The following is a 16,823-nucleotide window of genomic DNA, read 5'->3' as shown; positions in this document are numbered from 1 at the left end:
CATCATGGTGCTCAACAAACTCGTCGCGAGTGAAGAAATAATGTTTTGTGCACTTTTTGGCTGGTTATCCTCAAATCTCTACATGGCCCGCCCCTACACCTAAGCCCCGCCCTCCCAACAGGCAACGGCGCATCCCTATTTTGAGTTGAACCTTGTCTCTTACAATATCCAATGGCAGACCACCGCTTAAGCCCTTCCTCCTGTGATAACCAATGCTCGCTCTCTACCTTGAGCCGCTTTTCCTGTGGTACCCAATGGCCTCTAATTCCATATTATGCCCCTCCTCTGAGGCGCGGGAGGCTCGCAATGACGCGCCCCCTACAGTTATTGGGCCTTCTTTCCTGTACTATCCAATGGCATGCTTCCTACTTAAGGCCCCGCCTCCCATGGCGGTCTACGGCCCGCCCCTCTACCCTGGCTGCCCGCCTCTTCACTCTTTGAGCGCCTCTGTTTCCCTCCACCCACCTTTCCTCTTTCACCTCCCATAACCTCCTTCCCCACCCATTAGGCCTCTTAGTCACGCCCCCTTGGATTTACCCGTTATCCAATCCCGTTAACTTGCTCTGCTCCAACCCCTCTTCTCATTGGTCTCCTTGTGCCTCTATCCCCGCACGTGGTTCTGAGCGACGTCGTTGCCCGCCCGTGACGACTGGAAGGCGGGACTTCCTGCGGGGCGCAGGCCAATAAACACGCTCTGACCCGCTACCCCGGCCACCGCCCCCGCCCCCTCGACGCCCTGCTCCCGCCCCCGGCTTTGCCTCCCGCTGCCGCCGCCTCCGCCGCAGCCGCTGCCGCTGCCGCCGCCGCTTTTCGCGGCCTGGGCTTCCCGCCGCCAGCATGCCGCACGCCTTCAAGCCCGGGGACTTGGTGTTCGCCAAGATGAAGGGCTACCCGCACTGGCCGGCCCGGGTGAGGCCGCGAGGGATATGGGCCAGGCGACGGAGAGTGGGGGGGTGGGGGTGGGGCAGTAGGGGACACGGCCTGAAAGACTTGAACACTGGAAGTCTGGGGGGCTTTGGGCCTGAGGAACCCGCGCGCTCGGAGTTTGGGGGAACCTGGGCCTGGGGGACCCGCTTGCCTCGAGGTGCGGGGGTCCCCAGCCTGTAGGACCCTCGCGCAGTGGTTGTGGGCGAACCTAAACTCGGAGGTGTGAGCGTCCTGGACTTGAAGAATTCGCCCGCTTGGGCTGTGGGGGGAACTTGGGCCTGAGGAACCCTAGCTCCGGGGATGTGGGGTGCCCTGAGCCTGGGGTACTCGCTGTTGGGGTCCCAGAGCCTAGGGGCATGGTTGTTGAGGGACCTGGGGCTTGATGGACCGGGGTTCAAGTTTGAAGGTGGTGAAGGGAGCTGAGGAATTTGGGATTTGAGGAGAGGGCCCAAACTAAGGGAAGGAGGTGCCCCAGGGAGAAGGATATCTTTGAGGGGACAACAAGAAGCCAAGTTCTGAGGGGGGTCCTGGAGAAACGTGTGAAGGGGTCTAGGGATAAGGGTTCCAGTAAGGGAGGAGTTGAAGGTCAAGGTTGAGATGTGCTCAGGAGGGCTGGTGCTTGGAACTAGGGCTGGGGGCTGTGTTTACAAGGTTACTGGAGCTGTGGGCGAACGTGGTTTGAAAATATGAGGCATCAGAGACCAGAGATTGGAGTAAGACTTGTTGGGGGGACCCTCGGCACTTGTGCCCTGGGAGGACACCCCTGCCAGACTCTGGTGGAGGAGTCTGGTTGGGGCATGGAGTGGCGGGTAGGGCGTGGGAAGGAGGGCTTGGGATGGGGAGAGGCCTGAATCAGAGACCAGCCACTGGTACTCAGGCTGGAAAGAGAGTGTTAGAGGAGGGGGTTGGGCCGAGAGGACTCTGAGGATCCCCTTTGGAGGAGGCTGGGATCCAGAGATGATTCGAAGGGTCCAAGTCTGACGGAGTCTTAAGCAGGAGTCCCAGATTTCCAGAGTGAAGTTTCAGGCACTGTTTGTGGGGCAGGCGGGTGTGGAGGAGGGGCCAGAGGTTGTTGTCATCCCCGAGTCAAAGTCACCCCAGGACCGGGGTTGGTGGAATATGCACCGTAGGACTGAAGGAGTTTGGAGGGGGAGACAGGTGAAGGATGAAGTTGAAGGTTCTTCAGGAACAGAAGGAGTTCAGGAGTGGCCTGGGAGGTACTCTGGGATGCCTGGAGATTCCAGCCTTGCTCCCTGCCGAACCCTGCCTGCCTCTGGGTGGAAGTAAGCAGAAGGGCATTGCCCAGGGCTGGGTGTTTGGTTGTAGAGAGGCCACCATGAGATGCCAAGAGTAGGCTCAAGGACCACTAACCAGGCAGCGCTGAGAGTGGTCCAAAGCTGGTGGTGCTGCTGCCGGGATGTCTGGGTTTCAGGCTCAGAGGTAGGTCCTGGGTGAGGTCAGAGCAGAAGCAGGCCTGGAAGGCCTGACCAGCTGGTCTTCAGGGTGATGCAGTTTGGTGATGCTTGCGATGGACATCTGGGCCCCAAGGACTTTGAAGAGTGGCCCAGAGAACTGAGGAAGGATATTTGGGGTAGAGGACAGGGAAGGTTCCAGCTGCCCCCAGGCTGTGAAGAGGACAGGAAGGAATTAATGGGGACCAGAGAACCCATTCTAACCTGATTTGCTCGGGCTTACTTTCTTGGAGGCACCAGAGTGATGAAACTTTACGGGCACTTCCCTTCCTCCCAGAGTACCAGCTTCTCCCTCTCCTCCGCCTGCCCGCCACCGCTCCCCCCCGCCCGCAAGCTGGCTCTCGAAGCCCAGAGAGCTTCCAAGCACCTGATTGGAAGGGAAGGGGCTGCTAGCCTCCTGTGGGGAGATGACTGACAACTGCTGGAGCCCATGGGCCTGCAGGGAGAGGGTGGGACTTCCTGGATGCTCGGGGCCTGTCTCCTGCAGCCCACCCCCCACCCTCTGCCTCCTTGGAGCAGCCAGCTGCAGCCTCTGGGAGCCGGATCACCAATCGCCTCTTTGCGGGAGGGGGGGTCCCGTGGGAGGGTCCTGGGAGTTCACAGAAGCTGGGCTTGGCCCCACCCCCTGGCTGCTTAGAGCTATTGGCTTTGCCCAGGTGAAACACCTACCTTGGGGAAGGGGGGTGGGGGGGCGGAAGCGCTGCTCAGAAGAAGGCAGAGGCCTAATTAGAAGGTGATGCGTCTTCCTCCCTGAAAGGGCCCCTTCCCCCCAGCATGCTTCCCTCCAAGTAACAGCCGATTTCTTAGGGCTTTCCTGGGTCACTGGGTGAAGCTGCTCCCCACCCCCTAGCCGGCCCCTGACTGGTCTCTTCCTACAGATCGATGACATCGCCGACGGTGCCGTGAAGCCCCCGCCCAACAAGTACCCCATCTTCTTCTTTGGTACACACGAAACGTAAGTGTCCCCCGCTGGGGTCGGCTTCTTGCCACCTGGTGCCTCCAGGGTGGCCTGGCTCACAGGGCCCGGCCCTGCGTTTCCTTTCTCCAGAGCCTTCCTGGGACCCAAGGACCTGTTCCCCTACGACAAGTGTAAAGACAAGTACGGGAAGCCCAACAAGAGGAAAGGCTTCAATGAGGGCCTGTGGGAGATCCAGAACAACCCCCACGCCAGCTACAGCGCGCCTCTGGTAAGTCCTTGGCTGGGGAGGTGGTGGGCACACGCGCACACCCGGAACCGGAGGTGGTCTTAGCGCACCTCTGGTGAGTCGGGGCGGGGGTGGGGGCGGGCACGGGTGCACCGGGGAAGAGAGGTGGTCTTAGCGCGCCTCTGGTGAGTCCATGCCGGGGAGGGCAGCGGGCACTCACGCACCAGGGACCGGAGGTGGTCTTAGCTTGTCCCATGAAAAAGGAGCGGCTGCTGGGCCAGGGCTCCTCCCACTGGGCACCGCTGACATTTGGGGGCCTAGTCGCTTTCTGTAGGGGGCTGTCCTGGGTACCGTGGGGGAGGGGGAAGCATCCACAGCCCCACAGCCCCTTACCCCCTTGATGCTGGTAGCTTCTCCTTTACCCAGTTGTGCCAACTAAACATATCTGCATGCATTGCCAACTGTCCCCTGAGTCAGGTGGAGGGGTGCAGGGTCCCGCCCCGCTTCCCCCCAGACCCACAGCTCTAGAATTAACCTGAATGTATAGCAGTGTTGTGAGAGCTAAGAAACCTTTTGTTTTCTAAGGAAAAAAATATTTTTCTTTCAATAACACCCTTTCCTTCCCCCTTTACTGCCAGGTTTTCAGACACGGGAAAAGGGTGTAATGAGAACTCTTGCTGAGGTGGGAAAGAAACCGTAACAGTCACAGAGACAACATCTAAGTGCCAAATTACCTTCTGAACATTCAGAGGGGAAAAGGGAATTTAGAGAAGCTGAAGTTAAATTTGTTTTAAAAAAAAAAGTCACGGGAAGCTGAGGGTGACGTGGGGGATGGGTGCCTCACTCTGGGTGTTTGGGGGTGAGATGCAGAGGGGGTGGCGGGGTGGCCTGGCCTCAGGAGGTGTGGGCTCCAGGTTGGCCAAGAGACTAAGCAAATTGACTGCAGGGCTCAAAGCTCAGCTGTTAGGGAAGAAATGGACATCCGGTGTAGTCTGTGGGCAGGGAAATGGGAGTCAGAGGATCTGTCTGGTTTGTGTGAATGAAGGACTGTGTAGCTCTGCAGCATTTGGTCCTGCTTGAGAGCTCAGGGTCTTGAGATGGTCTTCATACACCTCTCCTGTGGCTCTGTCCACCCACCGACCTGGCCCACCCTCCTGTATAGACAGACCCCTGGGGTGTGAGGGCCACAGACTAGGCTGGGGATCAGGAATCCCAGGTGAAACCGACGCACCTCTTGTCTTCTCGGAGCACACTGTCCAGAACCCAGGAGTCCACTCTGTGGATTTCTCCTCTGCTGAAGCTTTGGCAGGCCCACCCTTCCTGCATGTGTGTGCTGTCTTACTTGCACCTCCTGCGAAGATTCTGGGAGATGGATGTTCCCCTTGTGTTGGTGCCAGCCTTTCTCCGGGCTTTGCACGTTCCCAACATGGGTAAAGGGATCGGACATCCTTTAAGGTAGTTGATGAGATCCTTTTCTGGCCCCAACCCAAATTCTAGTTAGTCTTGTCTTAAACTTCTTGCCTCCTGGTGAATCATCGCACCGTTTAGTATTTATTACACACCCTCAGCCTGTGAAGTACAGAATAGACAGATGCCTGCCCTCGAGGAAATGAAACTCGAAAGCAGTGTGGCCCTGATATTCAGTCATCCCCGCATAGACTCCCCAGGTTGAGAAGTTGCTGTAATGTATTACTGCTCTCTGGTTCCCAGACCTGTCAGTGCTTCCAAAGCGAACACTGGTTTCAAAATGCAGATCCCAGGGCCCCACCCCCAGAGGTTTAGGAGTGGTGGTTTAGGGCTGAGGCCTGGACACCTCGAGGCATTTCATCTCCCTCATTGGCACTTCTCCTGGGGTCCATCCACAGCAGTCTTCGGGAAGTGCTGCTTTTTGAGGGTGCCCCAGCAGTCTGTCTTTTCATCCTATACGTTTTTAGTTTATTTTTACACTTCAGGTGGGAGTACAGACTCCTGTACAAGACTGAAAAGTACAAAAGGGCAGTCGCTCTGTCTCCCTTTCTTCTTAAGGAAGCCCCAGCCTCCAGATCCTTGTGTTTCCTTCCAAAATTCTGTGTTCACATAGCACCCTGCATAGCTGGCTTTTTGGAAACCCTAAAGCTCCACTTGGCTTCCTTCCCCACAACTGGTCCCCCTTGTCGTGCAGAGAACAGCTTCATTCTTTTCGACAGCCTTTACTCGGTGTGCTCCCACCAGGAGCGTGCGGCCAGACCTGTTCCCACGTCCCCCCGCCAAGCCAAAAAGTAGGAAATGGGGTCTCAGAGTGGTTCTAGCTGTGTCCCAGCTGAGATGGGCTGTGAGGGTGGGAGGTTGGCAGCCTCTTCCCCACTTTACAGCTGAGCACACTGAAGCCCGGAGCATTCACTGGATTGCCCAAAGGAACCTAGCTAGAATGTGAGGCCTGAGACCTGGACCAAGGGCTTTTACACTTTTGCGGCCGGTCACTCTGTGGGGCATCCTGGGCACTGTGGGCAATGGAGCAGCATCTCTGGTCCCACCCACTTGATGCCAGAAAACCACCCCCCCCACCCACTACCACCATCTTGATAATCCAGATGTCTTTAGACATTGCTGGATGCCCCCCGGAAGGCAGAATCACCCCTGGCTGAGAACCACTGACCTAGGGTCCCTATTGATACCTCTTTGTGACCTGGCGGAAGAGGAGGTGAAGGGACCCGTCCCACTAGCCGGTTCGTGCTGCGCTGGGACTCAAACCCAGGCCTCACGTCTCCTAGGCTGAAATGCTTTTCTGGCCAGTGCAGGATGGGTGGGGTCCTGGCAAGGCAGGCAGGCCCAGAGACTGACCAGCCTCTGTTTAGCCCTGACCTGGGCCCTCCACCCTCCTCTGGCCACCCGGCTGGACACCCTCACTGCTTCTGTCTCCCAATTCCTAGCTTCTATAGTGTTTCCCATCACCCTGGAACCCCCGCCACACACACACACCCTCATACTCTTTCACTCCTCCTTGCTTTTTTCTCGACTAGCATGACCCCTGACTGTAATCACACCAAGGAAATGTGGCTTCTTTAGTTTTTTCCCCCAATGTTCCTCTTTTTATAATATTTATTTATTTGGCTGCATTGGGTCTTAGTTGCCACACATGGGAACTTCAATCTGCATTTTGGCACGTGGGATCTTTAGTTGTTGCATATGAGGTCCAGTTCCCTGACCAGGGATCGAGCCTGGGCCCCCTGCATTGGGAGCTTGGAGTCTTAGCCACTGGAGCACCAGGGAAGTGCCTTCTCCTGCCACTTTCTTCTCTGCCCTGCACCCCAGCCACACCCACCTCTTTGGTTCCTAAGGAGAGTTTCATTCATGTCTGTGCTATACAGTAGGACCTTATTGTTGTTGGTATGCTGTTTTGTTTGTTCTTTGAGGCATGTGGGATCTTAGATCCCTGACTGGGGATTGAACCTATGACCCCTGCAGGGGAAGCATGGAGTCCTAACCACTGGATCGCCAGGGAAGTCCAGTAGGACCTTGTTATTAATCCATTCTATGTATAGTAGTTTGCATCTGTTAATCCCAACCTCCCAATCCTCATCGCCCCACCCCTGGACAAACACAAGCCTGTTCTCTTATGTCTGTGAGTCTGTTTCTGTTTCATAGGTATGTTCATTTCTGTCATATTTTATTATTTTAAAAAAGTTTTTATTGGAGTGTATTTGATTCACAATGTTGTGTTAGTTTCAGGCATACAGAAAAGTGAATCAGTTATACATATGCATGTATCTATTTTAGATTCTTTTTCCGTGTAAGTCATTATAGAGTGTTGTGTAGAGTTCCCTGTGCTATGCAGTAGGTTAGTTGCCTCTTTTATATGTAGTAGTGTGTATATGTCAGTCACAATCTTCCAATTTATCCCTCCTCTTCCTCTTTCCCCATGGTTCTCATAAGTTCATTTTTAACATCTGTGATTATATTTCTCTTTTATAAATAAGTTACTTTGCACCATTTTGTAGATTTCACATATAAGCAATATCATATAGTACTTTTCTTTTTCTTCCTGACTTGCTTCACTTAGTATGATCATCTCTGGGTTTATCCATGTTGTTGCAAATAGCATTATTTCATTCTTCTTTATGGCTAAGTAGTATTCCTTTGTATATATATGCCACATCGTTATCCATTCATCCATCAATGGACAGGTTGTTTTCCATGTCTTGGCTATTGTAAATAGTGCTGCAGTGAACATTGGGGCACATGTATATTTTCTAATTACAATTTCCTCTTGATAGAAGCCCAGGAGTGGGATTGCTAGATCATATGGCAACTCTATTTTTAGTTTTTTTGAAGATTCTCCATACTGTTGCCCATAGTGGGCTGCACCAGTTTACATTCCCACCAGCAGTGTTGAAAGGGTCTCTTGAAATGGCCATGGCTGGTCTCCCACCAGATTGTAAGCTCCCTGGGGGCAGGACCCACACCCTGTTCTCCTCTGGGTGGTACCATCCACCTGGCCCGGTGCCTGGCATCTGGGCTCTGCTCACAGACAAGCCCAGCACTCAGTGAGCATGGGGGCAGTGCTGTCTCTCTGTTTGCTGTTTCCGTGGCTGTTACTGTCTGAGCTGATGTTTGGGGTAAAACAGAAATAGAAGTGCCTTGAAGTTCATGCTTAGAGGTCCTGTCCTAGGTTGGTTTCCTGCTCATCAGTACTTGGAATAATAATACTTTTTACAGAAGTCAAACCTCCATGGACCTCCTACCAGTCTGGGCATGATCCTAAGTACGCCACTGTCTCACCCTACCACAGCCCTGTGAGACCAAAGCACTTTTGTCCCCACGGCTCAGATGCGGGAACTGAGGCCCAGAGGCGTAAGTCACTGGCCCAGGGTTTGCCCTCAGATCCTGCAGTGCCCAGCACTCTCGGGTCCATCTCGCCCTCTGCCTCAGCCCTTGGAGCTCTCTGGGCCTCAGTTCCCCTGTTTGGAGAGCAAGCAAACTGGACCCTGACACTCGAGACCCGGCCGGTGGGTGTGGTCCGTGCGACAAGCTCTGTAGTGACCTGCTGTCTCTGTCCCCCACCCCCCAGCCGGTGAGCTCCTCCGACAGCGAGGCCGCTGAAGCGGACCGGGCAGGTGGCAGTGAGGATGACGAGGACCGGGGGGTCATGGCTGTCACAGCTGTGACCGCCGCAGCCACCAGTGACAGGATGGAGAGTGACTCTGACTCTGACAAGAGCAGCGACAACAGCGGCCTCAAGCGGAAGGCTGTGGCCTTGAAGGTAGGGACAGGGTGGGCACGCCTGCCCTGTGGGGGCTGGGGCCCTTCCTCTTCCTCAGAGGCCCCATCTGGCCGCCTATTCTCCCTCCCTGGCCTTTCCTTCTTGTGGTTTTTAGTACATTCACAAAGTTATGCCAGCGTCATCTCTGTCAGTTCCAGAACTTTGCATCACCCCCAAAAGAAACCCCATCCCCTTTGGCAGTCCCCACATATCTCTACCCACAGCCCCTAGTAACCGCAACCCCACTCTGTCTGTCTGTGGATTGGCCTCTTCTGGACGTTTCCATCAGTGGAATCACACCCTGTGTGTCCTGTGTCTGCTTCTCTCACTGAGCATCGTGTTCTAAGAGTCCACTCATGGTAACAAGTGTCAGGGCTTCTCTCCTTTGCGTGGCTGAGAGATGCTCCCGGATGTGGAGGGACCACATTTGTTTATCCATCATCTGTTTCTGGCCATTTGGGATGTTTCCACTGGGGGACCATCACAGATAACACAGCTGTGAACATTCATTCATGTACAAGTTTTTGCATGGATGTGAGTTTTAAATTCTTCTGGATGTATTCTCTTTCCTGCTTCCTCCCCACCCCTTCCTCTGCCTTGTGACTGCTTCTGGATATTCGGGTGCAGAGTGAAAGAACTAGGATCTAGCAGCAAATTCTTTTGATGGAGTGAGGCATTCTTTTATTTATTTACTGCCTTTGCCACACAGCATGTGGGATCTTAGTTCTGCAACCAGGGATCTAACCCATGCCCCCTGCAGTGGAAGTGCAGAGTCTTAACCACTGGACCGCCAGGGAAGGCCCTTTTTTATGATTTTTAAAAATAATATTTGGTTCCAATTATAACAATAAGCCATGATCATTGTAGATAAATTAAAAGGTATGAAAAGCATAAAGCAGTGGGTGAAAAACGCCCAAATTCTCTGAGGGGCTTTTTGTGCCAAAGGACTGGAAGCATTCTGCTGTGCTTCTGTGAGCTCTCGAGTGTGATCAAGTGTGTGTGTGTGTGTGTGTGTGTGTGTGTGTGAAGCACAGACTGGCAGTCATGCACACAGTGTGTGTCTTGCGGGTTTTCCACCTGATAGACAAGCATTTCCTTGTCCTTAACTATTACTTGAAGGTTCAATTTTCAGTGGTTGAGGAGTAATCTCTGATATGGATGAATTCTGACCAACATATTGTTAACAGTATTGGGCCTTTGGCTTCTCCACTTGGCACTGTTTTTTTAAAAGTCTTAGTTGTTTCTGTTTACAGTTGTTGGAGGACTTAACAGAAATATGTCAAATGTCCTCCTCCCATCCTACCCCTTAGAGAGAAATCAGTATTTATAGGTTAATATGTATTCAGGTTTTATTTTTTGCTTTCATCTTTGCATTAAATGAATGTCATTATTGCACTACCTTTCCCCCCATACTAGGGAGACACTTAGACAACCTCTTTCATTGTTACCCAGCACCCTAGCTCATTTTTGGTGTTCCTTTCCCCATGGTTGGCAGGGGCAGGGAGGGGGGATAGTCTGTGTCTTTTTGCCAGGTCTCTATGTGTTTGAGTCCTTTAGGAATTTTTCATGAGTGGAATCGGGTCGTATTTGTCCTCTGTGACTGGCTTCTCTCACTGAGCATCATGTCTAGGTTCAGTATACCTGGTTTTTATCAGATTCTCAAAGGGGTTCCTCCCTCTCCCAAAGCTTCCTAGGCTATGGGTGCTCCATCAAGCACAAGGCCTTTCTCAGTTGCTGATCCATTTGAGCTGCTCCTCTTTTAGATGTCGGTCTCAAAACGAACTCGAAAGGCCTCCAGCGAACTGGATCAAGCCAGCATGTCTCCATCTGAGGAGGAGAACTCGGAAAGCTCCTCCGAGTCAGAGAAGACCAGTGACCAGGTGAGCAGCTGGCCAGAGTGAGAGCACAGGGGAGGGATGCTCGGGCGGGGCCGCGTGTGGGCCTGCTACCTGTGGGCCCCATGTCCGGCTCCCTCCTTTCCACCCAGGACTTCACTCCTGAGAAGAAACCTGTTGTCCGGGCCCCACGGCGGGGCCCCCTTCCGGGACGGAAGAAAAAGGTACAGAGGTCTGGTTTTGTTTCCTTCCCACATGATGGCCTGGGAAAGTTCCTTGCACGTCTCTCCATGGTCAGCAGCCACGGCCCTCTGTTAGGGGTGGTCTGTTTTTGGAGGAGGGGAGGCCATAGACCCAGGGAGACCCCAGAGCCCACTGATATCTGCCTCACCTTCACTCCTGGCTTCGCTCTGTGGCTTCCAAGTACAGTGTGCACAGAGCACCTCCCCCAAGGAGGCTACCCTGTTCCCTGGAAAGGGACTTAGAAGCCTGTTTCGGAAACGAGATGCTAGGGTCGAAAAGGGGCCAGGGTGCTATTAGGGGCCCTGGGAGAGAGAGGAGAGAGAGTGTGTGTGTGTGTATGTGTGCACGCACGCGCACACATGTGAATGTGGTGTGTGTACCTGAATATGTTTATATGGGTATGGTGTGTGCATGAGTGTGTATGCAGCAGTTTGTGTTCTCACATGTGGAAGGACCTGTGTGTATACAAGCACAGTGTCCAGGTGTGCACATGTACCAGTGTGTGTGTACGAGTGTGGACATGATATAGTATGTGCGTGTGTGTATGTTGGAGTGTGTTTTATATGTACAATAGAATTTGCATACATGTGTGTGAAAGCATGTGTCCTGTCTGCACGTGTACAAGTGTGTTGTGTGTAAAGTGTGTGTCTGTGTGTGAGCGTGGGCTGTGTGTGCACGTACCCGTGGGTGTCAGCATGTCTCAGTGTGTCTCCACCCACAGAGGAGGGGGCGGTCCAGAGGGGTGCCGACACCCTGACCGGGTGAACCGCGCTGCGGGGCTTCCTGGTTCCAGGCCAGAAGGAAGGGTCTCCATTTGGGGGAGGGGTGGGCCCCCCAGCTACTCTCACCCTGCCCGGCCTCCCCCAGAAGGCGCCCTCTGCATCAGACTCGGACTCCAAAGCAGAATCGGACGCAGCCAAGGCTGAGCCGGTGCCCCCGGTGAGGTCGCCATCGTCGTCCTCCGCCTCCTCCTCCTCTTCCTCTTCGGACTCGGAAGTGTCAGTCAAGAAGCCTCCGCGAGGCCGGAAGCCAGGTAGGTTGATTGGGGGTGCTGCGCGGGGTCTGGGCCTGGTCTGGTGGGGTTGGGGGAGGCTCTCCAAGAGATGCCCCCCCCCCCCCCCGCCCGCCATGATGCGGGCGAGCTTACCCCTCTTTTTTCTGCAGCTGAGAAACCTCCGCCCAAGCCACGTGGGCGGAAACCTAAGCCTGAGCGGCCGCCCACCAGCTCCAGCAGCGACAGGTGGGTGCAGGTCCTTGGGAGGGGCGCAGGCGGCAGGTGGGTGCCGGGCCCTGGATGGGGAGCACTAGGTGGATGCAGGGCCCTGGCGGGGCGCAGGCGGCGGGCGCGTGTGGCTCGAGGCCCCATGACGGTGTGCTGACCGGCCTGCCCTCAGCGACAGCGACGAGGTGGACCGCATCAGCGAGTGGAAGCGCCGGGACGAGGAGCGGCGGCGCGAGCTGGAGGCCAGGCGGCGCCGGGAGCAGGAGGAGGAGCTGCGGCGGCTGAGAGAGCAGGAGAAGGAGGAGAAGGAGCGTCGGCGCGAGCGCGAGCGCGGGGAGACAGCGCCTGGGGGCAGCGCGGGCAGCAGCGGCGAGGAGCTCAAGGACGACGACGAGCCAGTCAAGAAGCGCGGCCGCAAGGGCCGGGGTCGGGGCCCACAGTCCTCCTCCGACTCGGAGCCCGAGGCCGAGCTGGACAGAGAGGTATGTTTGTGTATGTCCTGAGCGCCAGGACCAGAGACGGGGCAGCAAAGGCGGCCGGAAATGCAGGAAGCCCCTGCTGATGAGCTGACACCGGAGGGAGAGGGTACCGCCAGTGCCTTGGGGGGCGGGCCGGGTGACACTGGGGCGACAGGGCTTCCATCTCAAATAGGATGGACCTCATGGGCTGCAGGTGAGCAGCTGACATTAAGTAAGGAGGTGAGTGAACTGAGAGATCTGGGAAGATACTTGTGGGAGGGACTTTCAGGCAGAGGCAGAGTACATGCAAAGGCCAGGGGGCAGGACTGTACCTGGTGTGTTGGAGGGACAGTGAGGAGACCCCTGTGTCTGGAGCAGAGTGAGCGAGGGAGAGAAGCCAGGGGATGGGACAGCTCATGCAGGGCCAGGTAGCCCTCTGGAGGACTTGGTGGTTTATGTGGGAGCCCTGGAAGACTGTGAGCAGAGATGGGGTGGGTGCTCATGGGTGTCCTCTGGCTGCCGAGTTGGGGGATGGCTTGTGGGTGAGTGAGGGAGCAATGAGGCCTCTTGTGACTGTCAGCTCCCCGCTTCATGGCTCTCACAGGCCAGCCTGAGCCCAGGAATCAGAGCTCCTGGGCCCATTGCCTTTTGGTGTGAGCCTAGGAGCCCACTCTGTAGGGATCAGGGAGGGGAACAATGCCCTGTCCTCTCTCTACCACTCTTCTTTTTGTCACAAAGTGGGGGGCGGAGGGGGCGGGGCAAGTGCCCTGGCACAGGAAGTGTCCTTCTCAGCCAGCCAGAAGAATGCAGTGGGGCCCCCCACTGCTGGGTAGTCCTTTCAGGGCTGAGAAGCTGCTGCAGGGGGATGGGCTGGACATGAGGTCCATCCCACCTGGTCTAGCAGCTCCTGTCCAGGTGGAGGTACTGGCAGGGTGTGTTGAGTTGTGTCTCTAAGGGGACAGCTTGGAGTCTGGAGAGTCCCCTTTGCCCGCTGCTCCAGCCCTTTCATTCCCTGGTTGCCGCAGGTGAAGAAATCAGCTAAGAAGCTGCAGTCACAGAGCACAGAGCCTGCGAGGAGACCCAGCCAGAAGGAGAAGAGGGGACGTTCTGAGGAGAAGCCGCGAGCCAGGTCTGGTCCCATGCTGCCCCTCCCCCCCCATGGCCTCCAGGGGTCCCCACAACTCAGGGGAGGGCCCCGGGGTCCAAAGTCAGTCTTGGAGACTGAAGCAGTTGAAGAATCTGGTTCTCAGGACTCCATCAGGTTGTGCAGGAGCCTTTCCCTGGGTGACCCTATCCCTGGGGCACCAAGCTGTATCTGGGACACCTGTGGTTGTCACACTGGGGTGCTCCTGGCATCTGATGGGTGGGGGCCAGAGAGGCTGCTCCTACCCCACAATGCCAGGATCAGCCTGCAGAGGATGACCTGGCCCAGACCGCCGAACAGGACATGGAATTGGAGCTGCAGTAACGTGTCTGCTGCTATTTCCTAGCATTGGATCAGAACCTCTAGTAACTCATGCGCTGGGGTTTATGTAACTAACCACTGACCCTTATTCACTTGTTTAAAAAAAAAAGAAATTTGTTATCCACTTCCTAGAGGAAGGACTTATCTTTTTGGTCCCCTTAGGCATCTTTTTAGTCCCCTTAGGCGCTGCCTTCAACTGGATCAGGTGGGCCCTGAGCCGCCACCTCCTGGCCTCCGGGGCCTACTGACTGTTTCCTTCTGCAGCAGCCACAGGTCCCCTCACAGGCCCCTGGTCCCTGGTGGGGACATGGATCAGGGGCCCGCTAAGGGCACGACTGGCTCTCCACAGGCCTGTGAAGGTGGAGCGGACCCGGAAGCGGTCAGAAGGGTTCCCACCAGACCGGAAGGTTGAGAAGAAAAAAGGTGAGGGGCTGCTCAGCACTGGCTGCAGCCTGGGGTCTTTGGGAGGGACGAGGGGCGGCCCTGGAAGAACAAGTGGCTCCTGTTAGCGGGGACTCCTCTCAGGCCCGACGCTGCCTGCTCTCCTACCTGCAGAGCCCTCCGTGGAGGAGAAGCTACAGAAACTACACAGCGAGATCAAGTTCGCCCTGAAGGTTGACAATCCGGTGAGACCTTCCTTGGGGTACAGAGGTCACGGCTAGGTCCCCCATCCTCTGACTGCTGGAGCTTCCTGAGAGGTCTCAGAGCCCTGAGGCAAAACCAGGCTACCCGGGGTGGGTGCCCCCCAGATGAGGGCCAGCCTGGCCTCTTGGGCGTAGTTCTCTGCACCTCCACCAGGTGGTGCCACGTGAGTCCTGGTCCTTCCCTCTGTCCCCGGCTCCCTGTAACTTGGCCCTTCCCCATAGAGGGAGCCCCAGGGTGTCCCTCCCCACCCTCTTGGGCCCCAAGAGCCCCCTCAACTAGATGCTGACGCTGCTGACTGCACTTTCCACCTGCAGGATGTGAAGAGGTGTCTGAATGCCTTGGAGGAACTAGGGACCCTGCAGGTGACCTCACAGATCCTTCAGAAGAATACGGATGTCGTGGCCACGTTGAAAAAGGTATGGCAGGGCCAAGGGATCGAAGGGGATGGGGTCATGGGCTTGCTCTGGGAGCTGGGCTGCATGTGGTCAGTGAGGAGGAGGCTGTGCTCATGGGAGGCACCGCCAGGGGTGGTGGTGATGAGGGAGGGTCTCGGGACTGGGGTGAGGCGGCTGCACCTCCTGAGCCAGGCCTCTTGGTGAGCCAGATCCGCCGCTACAAGGCTAACAAGGAGGTGATGGAGAAGGCGGCGGAGGTCTACACCCGGCTCAAGTCTCGGGTCCTGGGACCAAAGATCGAGGCCATCCAGAAGGCGACCAAAACTGGGTCAGAGAAGGAGAGGGCCGAGGCTGAGAAGGCCGAGGAAGTGCTGGCCGGAGAGGAGGCCCCCACAGAGAGGGCGGAGGACGAGGCGAACACTGGTGAGAAGCTCGAGGGACCAAGGTGGCCAGCAGGGCCCTGAGCATGGGCCGGTGCTCCCCCCAGACTGCCTGGGGACACAATCCATTGGCACTGGCCGTGCAGGCTCGCTGTGTCCACAAGGTGGCCGGCGCCCGGGCCACACACTCCTGTGCTGCTCACAGGCACCACCCTCAGAGTCAGGTAGTCTGAGAGGCCATGTGTGTGCTGCCAAGTGTGCGAGTGTTACTGGAGCAGGCGGTCATGGAGGTCTGGGAGGAGGGAGGGCCACGGGTGAGCCAAGAGGAGCAAGGGCCGTGGCTGTTGGGCCAGGAGGGCGTAACTTCCGGGGGCGGAGGGGTCACATGGTCCTGCTGAGATGCTTGGAGCAGCCTGGCAGGTGGGCATCAACAGGGAGTCAGCAGAGCCAAGGTTGCCCCGGAACGGCAGAGGCCGTCTTTTTCCTGTCTCTTGGATCTGGCCGTGGCAGGGTTTTTCCCGGTGTTGCGGGCCGTTAGTTGACCAGCCCCTCGCATCTTCAGGCTGCATGGTCAGGGACTGGCTAGAGAAGGACCCACATGCAGCCTGCTGTCCCCACACGCAGCCTGCTATCCCCGTGTGTCTGGTGGCTCGGGTGGAACGGTGAAAGCAGAGACACAAAGGGGTTGAGGGCCTTTAAGGTTCACATGTTGCTCACGCTCTTCAGACAGGGTTGCGGGGTCCCCGATGGTAACCCCTGCTGTGACCCATGAGCCTCTTTCCCACAGACCTCTCAGCTCCCGTGAACGGCGAGGCCGTGTCCCAGAAGGGGGAAAGTGCCGAGGACAAGGAGCCAGAGCAAGTACAGAACTCGGAGGAGGGGCTGGGGGGTGGCTCCTCCGAAGACCTGTTACACAATGAGTAAGTGTCACCCCGGCCACAGGGCCCATTTCTGGAGAAGGTACCCCAGTGTCTGAGCCACTCTCAGTGGGGTCCAGACCAAAGGGACTTCTGCTCCACATGCTGACCCCCCAGCTCCGTGGAGGGAGCTCTGAACTCAGAGCTGCCCTGAGCCTGGGCTTGGAGTTGGGGGTGGGGTGGCTTCCTCCTGACGTCCGCCGTGGGGAACGACGGTGCCTGCCTGTGTGTGGCGGGGCTGCAGGGGGAGCAAGTTGGGCTCTGTAGGAGGAGACAGACAGACAGGTGGCCTGCTCACCCTGCCCCTACCATCCTCTCCCAGCACCGTTAGGGAGGGCCCCGACCTGGATGGGCCCGGGAAGGAGTGGCTGGACCGAGAGCGGCTGCGGATGGACTCGGAGTCCCTGGATGAGGAGGAGAGCTGAGCCGGGCAGCCTGTGGCCAGGCCCTGCCGTCCTGAGCAACTGCCCAGTGCCGGCC

The 16,823-nt window shown here is 56.5% G+C and overlaps 1 protein-coding gene across 2 annotated transcripts; it reads left to right on the top strand.

Annotated features, from left to right (window-relative positions):
* Positions 1–727: 727 nt before the first annotated feature.
* HDGFL2 (HDGF like 2) lies at positions 728–16,814 on the top strand. Of its 2 annotated transcripts, none has more exons than XM_043911913.1 (16): positions 728–909; positions 3,278–3,354; positions 3,448–3,586; positions 8,592–8,783; positions 10,547–10,663; positions 10,771–10,842; positions 11,732–11,894; positions 12,026–12,101; positions 12,256–12,565; positions 13,567–13,670; positions 14,356–14,429; positions 14,562–14,632; positions 14,966–15,067; positions 15,256–15,469; positions 16,214–16,346; positions 16,666–16,814. In XM_043911913.1, the coding sequence occupies exons 1-16, from the start codon at positions 838–840 to the stop codon at positions 16,766–16,768; spliced, it is 2,019 nt and encodes a 672-aa protein (XP_043767848.1). In that variant the 5' UTR covers positions 728–837; the 3' UTR covers positions 16,769–16,814. The 2 variants fall into 2 exon arrangements, with proteins under 2 accessions (XP_043767848.1, XP_043767847.1); XM_043911912.1 differs by having other exon boundaries at positions 729–909; positions 11,729–11,894.
* Positions 16,815–16,823: the final 9 nt, after the last annotated feature.

Source organism: Cervus elaphus, chromosome 9 (assembly GCF_910594005.1).
Source record: "Cervus elaphus chromosome 9, mCerEla1.1, whole genome shotgun sequence".
NCBI lineage: Eukaryota > Metazoa > Chordata > Mammalia > Artiodactyla > Cervidae > Cervus > Cervus elaphus.
This window is presented reverse-complemented; position numbering and strand designations above follow the sequence as displayed.